At 42.6% G+C, this 9,394-nt stretch overlaps 1 protein-coding gene across 1 annotated transcript in view; it reads left to right on the forward strand.

Moving 5' to 3' along the window:
* The first annotated feature begins 8,087 nt into the window (after positions 1-8,087).
* Positions 8,088-9,394, forward strand: part of fbxw4 (F-box and WD repeat domain containing 4) — a 33,609-nt gene continuing 32,302 nt past the window's right edge. The window contains exon 1 of the mRNA XM_086163797.1: positions 8,088-8,320. Coding sequence (XP_086019923.1) covers positions 8,133-8,320 — 188 coding nt within the window. The 5' untranslated portion in view covers positions 8,088-8,132. The remainder of the gene's footprint in view (positions 8,321-9,394) is intronic.

Genomic DNA, 9,394 nt, shown 5'->3' on the forward strand with positions numbered 1-9,394 from the left:
ACTGACCTGTGTATAAAAAAAAAAAAAAAAAAAGGAAAGATTTGTTTTTAGATGAACTCTTATCTGGGATGTGTCCGTAGAGTGATTTTTTTTTTTTTTTTTTCAATTTTTGTTTTTTTTTGGACTCTCGCCTGCTGCTCAAGGAGACTTGAAGGGCTCTGCACCGGAAAGCGCCGGGGATTCTGTAACTGTCGCGTAACTGCTCTGCGTGCAGTTTGCGACCCCTGCTGGGGGGGTTGCATCGGCCCGGAGCTAGCTAGCTAGCCGCCGCGCCGCGACCGGAGCGCACGGTCCACGTGAGGCAAAACTCCACCGAGGGTCTGGTGGAACAATGTGGCAGCTACACTTTGCTAATCGCAGGTTTCCTCTCCTGATTGTAAAAGTGACGTGTATAAAGTGTCTGCAAGTGTGTCGAACTCCTTCACCCTCTTGTGTTATTGCATTCTTTTGTATGTCTGTTTCTATATATATATATATATATATATAAATATATATATATATATATATATATATGTATACACACATGTACATACATGTGTGTATATGATTTGAGGGAGTGTACAATAATTTTAAAGATGGAATATTTATTTAAAATGTGTAATAAATGTAAATGAGAATACTGATATTAAACTGTTGTTTGGTTACCGGCTGCATTTGGACCCGTCTGTCGACGCTGCCGACCGCTTTCGAAACATCGCCGACGAACGAATCAATGAATCAGTGAATGAACGAATCGACGAATCACCGAATCAAGAAATGAATCACTGAATGAACGAATGAATGACGGCGGTGAGGTGGTGCATCGTCAACATGGAAGTTGCAATTTTGAATCGGCAAGTATTTAATCGCTCTTGTATCCAAGTGCCGTCTTCATTCATTCGTTCATCCATATTCTGCCGCTTAGCCTGCACTCCGGCGCGCTGGAGCCTATCTTATCTTATCTTATCTTATCTTATCTTATCTTGTGGTCATTGTTCCTGCGTGCAGAACGTAGTTTGGATGTTCTCCACCTTGTCAGTTTCGTCCCGTTCTGCCTGTGGACGTGCAAAGCGGACAGGTTCCCTCGGAGGAGGCTGGTTCCTGGAAACAAATTCCAACTGCACATCTGTTAGAGGCTTTCTGTCCGAAAGCGGCTGAATATCGCTTCCGTGGTTCCGTTTGTGATTTCTGATGCCACGAACAAACATCGGGGAAAAGAAGGAATCAAGCTGTGCCTCGTTGTGCTAATGAGCCCGATCCAAAACACCTTCGTCTCTTAAAACAACACCTATATTGGTTGAACTTCATCGGACGACCGTCGCGCCCACGAGCCTTTTCTGATGACACAACGGTTCCCGCTACCTGACGACAACTCCACGGGTAGGTGAGCCGTCAACAACCGGTCGGAGGATCTCCACGCTGATAATAACCAAGGTCCCAGAAGGCGTTTTCACAAAGCCCGGAGGATTATCGATGTCCCTGTTCGGCCTCCGGTGCCGGATTACGGAGTTTTCCGTCTCGGTTTAGTGGGGAAAGAACGATGATAGCTGGTGACCGGCGCGCTCTCGGATCTTCGCAGGCCTTTCTGCGTGGGGTTTCTATGTTCTTCTTGGACGAGAGTACGTCTCTGCATCACCTGGGGGGAGCTCGTGATTGGCTGGTGCCTCTACGTCACAACAGCGGGGAAGAGTTGTTATAAGACGTGAATGGTTTGAGTCTTTACATCAGGGAGGGTTGATTGTTTTTTACGAGAAACATGAACGGCGTTGGAGGGCAACGACGACAGAAAAAAGCGGGTCGTCAGAGGTCGAGCGCCGCCTTTCGCCCGGCGACAACCGTCGAAGGAGCTTATTTCATCCGAACCGGGAGCGTCGCACGACTTGCTTCCATTTCGGTCGACACAAACGACGGCACATTAACCAATAATATAAATCGCCGAGGAAAGAATCATACCGTGTGTATTTGCGTATCTGAGTTCCATAAAATCCAAACCGGTCTAGACGTGCACCGTCTCCACGCGGCGATCCCGAGGCTGAATCGGATCTGAGCAAATCATTGCCGTCGTTATTTTAACGCCGGCGTCGTCTATTGAGCTGAGAGCTCGTCATCACGCTCCACGTGAATCTCGGGCGTCGGTCGGAAATGAAAAACGAGTTCGCGTCGACACGCCCGATTCGGCGAGCGACGTTTCGATCGGACGCAGATGAATTTAAATCCGGCGTCGGGATTTCCGTGCGGGCCGACCGAGGCAACGGCCTTGTGTAAATTGATTGAATTAGGGCCCCTAGACTGTCTCTCTATTGAACCCACTTGTGGGAAAAATCACACCTTCTGTGCCGCTAGTGCTGCCATGCAAATGTGGAGCAATTCTGGTGCAAAAAAACCGGGGGTAAGATCGCTTTCATCCATTTTATGAGCCGCAACCATCATCCTTAACCCCGGATAAACAAACAGAGATACGTTTTTCATTTGCTTAGGGAGCAATTTAAGCCCCCTTCCACGACCCCCCTGCTGAGGCCGTAGAATAGCAGGGGTGACCGGGGAACGTGACCCTGCCTCCCTAAGCGGCTTCCAATGCCACGGGCCGACACAGAAGCCGCTCCCGTCAAAAAGCACTTACAACATCCAGCCACTTGTATATGCCCTTTTCAGAGCCGCTAAGATCAGGATTTTCCCAGGGAGCAAACAACTTTTGTTGACCCTGTGGGCGGAGCGGAAAGGGAAATTGGCGCAGGGCGACCAGAATATTGAAACTTCCTGGAGTTAAACGCAAAAGCTTTGCGCCGGCATCACCGTGCCTGCGTAGAGTCGGATAGGAACTCTGAGTTTTTCGCTTTTATCTGCGAACCCGTCCATTTCACTGTCGACTTCTTATTTTTTCTGTCACAAGTATAAGAAACTATTTTACATTGCATTGCATTTGGCAGACGCTTTTATCCAAAGCGACTTACAATAGAGGACATAGGGACTGCAAATAACACTTGCAAATACAAGATGCACAGGAAATATACAGAACAGTAAGTTGGGGTTAGTGAGTTGGTTTTTTTTTTGACAAAGACATACACAAACGTACACACACACACACACACACACACACACACACTGCATAGCCTAACTTGGTGCCTAACCTGATCTGGGGCATCAGCGCAGTAAAAAGTCCTGAAAGAGAACAGTTTTACCTGTTTCTTGAAGGTTGAGAGAGATGATGCTCGTCTTGTTGCTTCCGGAAGTTTGTTCCACCACTGAGGTAGTAGAACTGAGAACAGTTTCGCCTGAGATCGCTTAGAGCGAGCAGAAGGTGCTGCTAGTAGGTTTGTGATACTATCCGGACTTCTAGAACCGTGGAAAGGAGATTGAGGAAAGTCAATTGTACACTAACATCCCGTATTAATCGACCCCTCTGGCGTCAATAGCTCATTTAACATCCATACAATTCATTTTGTTTTAGCGGCGCGGCATCTCAACTGAAAAAATCAAACCAACAAACGAAGGACTGCGTGTAAAAAAGCTCTATGAGAAAACATTTAAACAGGACGAGCGAATGAACGAATCAACGCCTCGCAATTATCATTTACATCATCGCCCTCCAGACAGTTTAAAGGTTATATATCAGGTTATGAACATCTCACTGAAGCGAACATTGGGATACCGGCTGAGGGTTTATCTTGAATAAAGTCACGTCAGATATTCTCCCGAGTTTAAACGCAGGGACGAAACGGCAGAAGTTGCATGTTTTAATGAAACCGCGTGGACCTCGAGGGTGAAGGCACGTCTACAACTTGTTTCCGCTGCCCCCAAGTGGCGCACTCGTCCCGGAGGGACGAACAAAGGACGCGTCTCGCCTTCTTCAGCGAAAAGGCCGGCTTTAACGCGGCCCTTTTGTTATCGTTTTATCCGTTTTTGTGCACGAGAAAATAATGGATCGTGTTTTAACCGCGCGGTCCATCGCAGAAGGTCGTGCGAAATGTCCTCCGATCTCACGCATGCTTGACGCTCACATAAGTAGATATATTAAACACCCTTGCATTAAAAGTAATGTATTTTTACTTTTCTCCGAGTTACTCACTTGTAACAGAGTTAATAGAGATACGTTATTGCTTTGGTTAGTGGTGCCGTATCGATTCATAAATACTTGTTTACAAGCATAATAGCGACGTATGAACGACTGGAATCGGACAAACTCTGGATATTAGTGACACTCGAAGAAATTGCAAAGAAACTAAATACACAGAGTGCATCGGGAGTTGCTTTGAAAATACAACAAAATAAAGGAAAAAGAGAAGCGGCCTGTGTTTTACTAACATCCTGCATTTGCAAGGCTTACTCTTGAACAGGAAAATGGGAAAACGACCAAAACATTCATTTGAACGTAATTATAACACCGGCCCAACAAAAAAAAAAAAAAAAAACTTAATGAACCCTTTTCTTTGTTCCGTCCTTTGGATGTGATGTGAAAAACTCAACGTTGGGATAAAAACTATCAGCCGCACATCAGTGCCAACGGTGACTCTTTGACTTGAAGGGAGAGAAACGTTCGGATTCGATTTCAGCGTGAGATTTCAAGCGTGACAGTAATGTGTTAAAATGTCACAGGGCCCAAAGAGGTTGATAAATAAGTGAGATAATCCTCCAGTATTCTAAAGTACGACCGCTACTGGACTCAAATTTAGAGAATGACTAAAAACAAACAAAGCGCGTTCAGGTGTAAACGGACAAAATTCACTTTTTAACACTCTGGTCCGCTGTTTTAATAAGTCACAACTACTATTTGGAAGAACTCGAAATGACATTTAAATAAAATACCCAACGCCGAGAGGCCTTTTGTGTGACTTGTCTCCCACCGAGCCGGAGCTCCTTCACTTGGGTGAATGCAGAAGCTGCGTAGCGGATAGATTCTCTATCAGAAATGACAGGCGGCCCATTAAAATCAAGTCCCCTTTCAGCAGCGTTGGGGGAAAAAAAAAAAAAAAAAAAAAAAAAAAAAAAGCCAGCGGTCTGACTGGTCCGGATAATTGAAACGCAAACAACTGATCAAAGCGAAGCTCCAGCTTGGTCGCTTCATTGTTTATATACGGGCCTTATCCCGGACCTGTTGACTTTTCCAATTGAAGCTGTAAACTTTTGTTTGTCCGTGCATTTCCAAGACTGATTGTCAGTCTGATCTGAACAATTACTCGCTAAATGTGTTTGCCAGCTCAGGGGGGAGAGACTCCCAAGCACCCCCCCTGCACACACACACACACACACACACACACACACACACGCACACACACCGCCCTCCCACCCCCACTGCCCTAAAAAGATCAAAAGGGAAGACATGCCCCACTCCTTCTCAACCTCCAAATGTCCCCCTTTGCTCGTCGTATCCCTCCTCCCAACCTCTTTATTTCTTTTTCGCCATGACAGTTCAGCTGGAAAGCCAAATATATATGCAAGTATATTCATTTTTTAACGCGACCCAGCGTTCGGGTACGCGGGCCCCCCTTTTTCCGAGAGGACGGTTTACAATAAGGAGGGATACGTCTGGGAAAAAAGATGGGAAAAACAGTAAAAAAAAGAAAAAAAAGTAGGACAAATGATCTGCATATTTTAATTATGTGCAGTTGTGCTCAGTCGATCAAAGACCTGCGGGGATGCCCCCCCCTCGCCGCCCACCCGGCCCTCCCTAACTGAAGGTTTGGGGACCCCCGTGATGTGAATGAGCACAAATTGATGCTACCGATGCTAAACGGTTAAGCGCCTCAGAAAATGTCATAAGGTCAATCAACTTTTGGTAGTCATTTGACCGTAACACAACCTTTGCAGTTTTAGTGGCTAAGGAGGCCTCGGGGCGGGTTGCCACTTTCATTCCACTGTTGGTCCAATTCTCACTGTGAGGCGAGGAGGTGGACGCCGTAACCACATACGGCTTTTGCGCTATTTATTGCATTCATTCGTTGTTGTTGTTGTTGGTTTTTTTAGATATATTATTACGCATTTTAAAGAAAGAAAGTGTACTTGTAGTAAGCAGCCAAGTCACTTTTTGTTTTATCCGCAATCCACAAAATGACCCTCATATCAAACAAAGTCCCATTTGTCTGTCATGAGCAAAAGTCCACATCTGCAAATAACGTTATCTTGCAATAAGGGATATTAATGATATAGGAAGAGGGAACATTTTCAATAAAGATGTTACTAAGATTGAAAGTTTGCAACAGAAAATAATGTGTTAAACCAGACAATGTCGCAGTTCCTTTTATTGATAAGACAAATCCACTTCACCAAATCAATTTAAAAATGTTTTTTCTATTTTTTTCCAGCGCAACGTGCACATGCAAACCCGCAAACAGAGCGAGGGAATGCGAGCCACGGGAAGCAGCCGAGGATTCTGGGCAATGTTTAAGTACAGGAATAAATTATGGGATTATAAATTTCTGTACAATTTTTATGCTTTTAATTCACCTGAATAAGGGATAAAATCCATTCCAGCAGCAGTTGATCCATTTTCAAGGAGAGCTATTAAAATAAATGCCCCTTTTCACTATCAGTGTTACTCCTTTAGAAATGGGCAGGTCTTAGAGAATGTATAAAATGATTTCAGATTTATGGTATCATTACTATCATAATTATTTATTGATAATAAATGAATGCCAAAGAGATGCAACGAGAAAAAAATCTATAAATTGCCACATGCCTCTCGAGCGGTTCTATTCAGTTCTTAAATCAAATGTGGACAGATTTTGGCAACACTTTTTAACAATAACATTTTAAATATAGAGTGGTTTTAACAAACAGACGTATTTTTAATGCTTTTAGTCTTTGTGAGCTGCTACTGTAAGTTTTATTAAGAGTAGTTTAATTGTCACCTATATGAAACATAAATAACAATACAATAAAAGTACCTGATGATGGTCATAAAATTTTACAATGTGTTCCAACGTCGAGGGCATTCAGATGGATAGTTTAGTCTTCAGGATGTTCAACCACGAGCGACTCCCACGACTCCACGTGCAGGATAAGCAGGATCTATTTGCAATGACTGCACTGTAAAAAGTTTTCAAGAATTCTTCTCACTTAAAGTACTGAGAGGGAGAACAAACAGTCGGCAGCCAGCAGTTTGGTGACGAGAATAATACAGAATGTCTTTATTATCCTGGGCAATAGTGTCTGTCACCTGCAAATGCAGTCTCGAAAAACTAAGCCGATAACATAATGTTGAAAATAGAAAGATAATTAATAAAATATGGGACAAGTCTGGCAATTTTTTTTTCAAAGTTGTTTAATTTTACTGAAATATTTTATTTCAATCTGAAGATAGATAGATAGATAGATAGATAGATAGATAGATAGATAGATAGATAGATAGATAGATAGATAGATAGATAGATAGATAGATAGATAGATAGATAGATAGATAATCAGAATACATAAATAGATAGATAGATAGATAGATAGATAGATAGATAGATAGATAGATAGATAGATAGATAGATAGATAGATAGATAGATAGATAGATAGATAGATAGATAGATAGATAGATAGATAGATAGATAGATAGATAGATAGATAGATAGATAATCAGAATACATACATAGATAGATAGCTAGATAGCTAGATAGCTAGATAGATAGAAAGATAGATAGATAGATAGATAGATAGATAGATAGATAGATAGATAGATAGATAGATAGATAGATAGATAGATAGATAGATAGATAGATAGAAAAACATTTTTATATTTGTGTATTTAATTTTATTGATATGTTTTATTTCAATCTGAAGTTAGAGAAGATACATAGATCCATACAAGTATATATGTTGTCATGCATATTTATTTTTGTATATATTCTATTATTATCGTAAGCTCCTAAATGATCATTCTACATGTATAATCACTTATTTTAAACAAAAAACTACATGCCGGAAATGAAAAAGAAAAAGCAAAACAAACAAAAACTACAAAAAAATAAATACATCAGCAAATGAATGAATAGATAAACGAATAAATAAACCGGACACGTCCTACGTCATCACGTTGGCTGACGTCATGGCGTCACCTTCACCTGTCAAGTTGTTTTCTAGCCGGAACTCGTTTATCCTTCCGCCGTAAAGCGGCCACACATGAGGCGATCCGGCGGAAGGATACATCGCGGAGGAGGAGGACGCGGCAGCAATGCTGCTGCTCCACCAGCTGCCGGAAGACGTCCTCTATCAGATCTCGTCCTATTTAGACCACAAATCTCTTAGTCGCCTCGCTCAAGTTTGTAAAATAACGTATCAGTTCGTCAGCCGCGATGCCGTGTGGAGGACGGTGGCCAGAGAGTTTTTAAACACCGGAATGACTCGAAACGGAACAGACCTGTAAGAGAAGAGTCATGCTAACCGCAGCCGGCTGTGTGTTTTTAGCTTAGCATTAGCTTCCACGCTGCTCCCGTTTAAAAACATTGAATTGTATACGCATAAATCTTTAACCTTTTTGCATGGGGTTTCATCGCAGCTCCACCAACCGGTTGGAGTTGCTGTAGTACATTGAAAGAGAGCACTAATTCATCGCCTTACATTTCTAATGCCTGTAAAGTGACATAGATTTGAGGCCAGTCCATCATAGCAGCACCTCAAGAGTCACGGAAAAAAATTACTATTGAAGTTACAACCATTAATTGTATTGATTTTAGTCAATACCTGCATGAACTCTTGTGCAAACCAGTGTATTGTTGACAGAACCTTATACATCATCTTCAGGACACTTATCTTCTGTACTTTACATTGGCTAATTGTACTGGACTCTTGACTTTTACACAGCATTAGAATGACAACATTTCCAAAGCTGGAGGTTGCAGAGATGAAGATGTTGAGGTTCTCTTTAGGAGTGACCAGGATGGAGAAGATCAGGAATGAGTCCATCAGAGGGACGGCCTATGGTAGATGTTTTGCAGAGAAGGTCAGAGATAGTTGGGTCATGGACGGAGAAGGGAGAGTGAATATATATGTGCAGATTGAGAAGATTGATGGATGTAAGATGAAGTTAGCTGGTGTGAGAGAGGAAGATCCAGAGAATAGGGTTCGTTGGAGAAGGTTGACTTGCCATGGAGACGTCTGAAGGGAAAAATCCAAAGGAGGAGAAGAAGAAGAAGATTATTGACATTTGATTCTGCTGGGACACCATAAGATGAGGAAATGTAGATTTTTCTGTCACTAAACCAAAACAAAACGGAAATGTGACCTATTAAAGAAACATGAGGCTTTTCCTATTAAGTCAAGGAAGCTAGGTGGGCTTGGCACCATATTGATGTGTATGTGCAGTAGGAAGCAAAAGTGCCCAGTTCGATTACCCGAGCTCCTTCCCTAGCCTGTCATAGTGTTGTTGAGCAACACACCGAACCCCTTTATGCTCACGGCTTCTTGCATGATGGTTTAAATGCAGATGATTTTACA

The sequence above is a fragment of the Fistularia commersonii genome, chromosome 2 (genome assembly GCF_037954325.1).
Source record: "Fistularia commersonii isolate RoL2024-O1a breed Wild chromosome 2, RoL_Fcom_v1.0, whole genome shotgun sequence".
Lineage (NCBI taxonomy): Eukaryota > Metazoa > Chordata > Actinopteri > Syngnathiformes > Fistulariidae > Fistularia > Fistularia commersonii.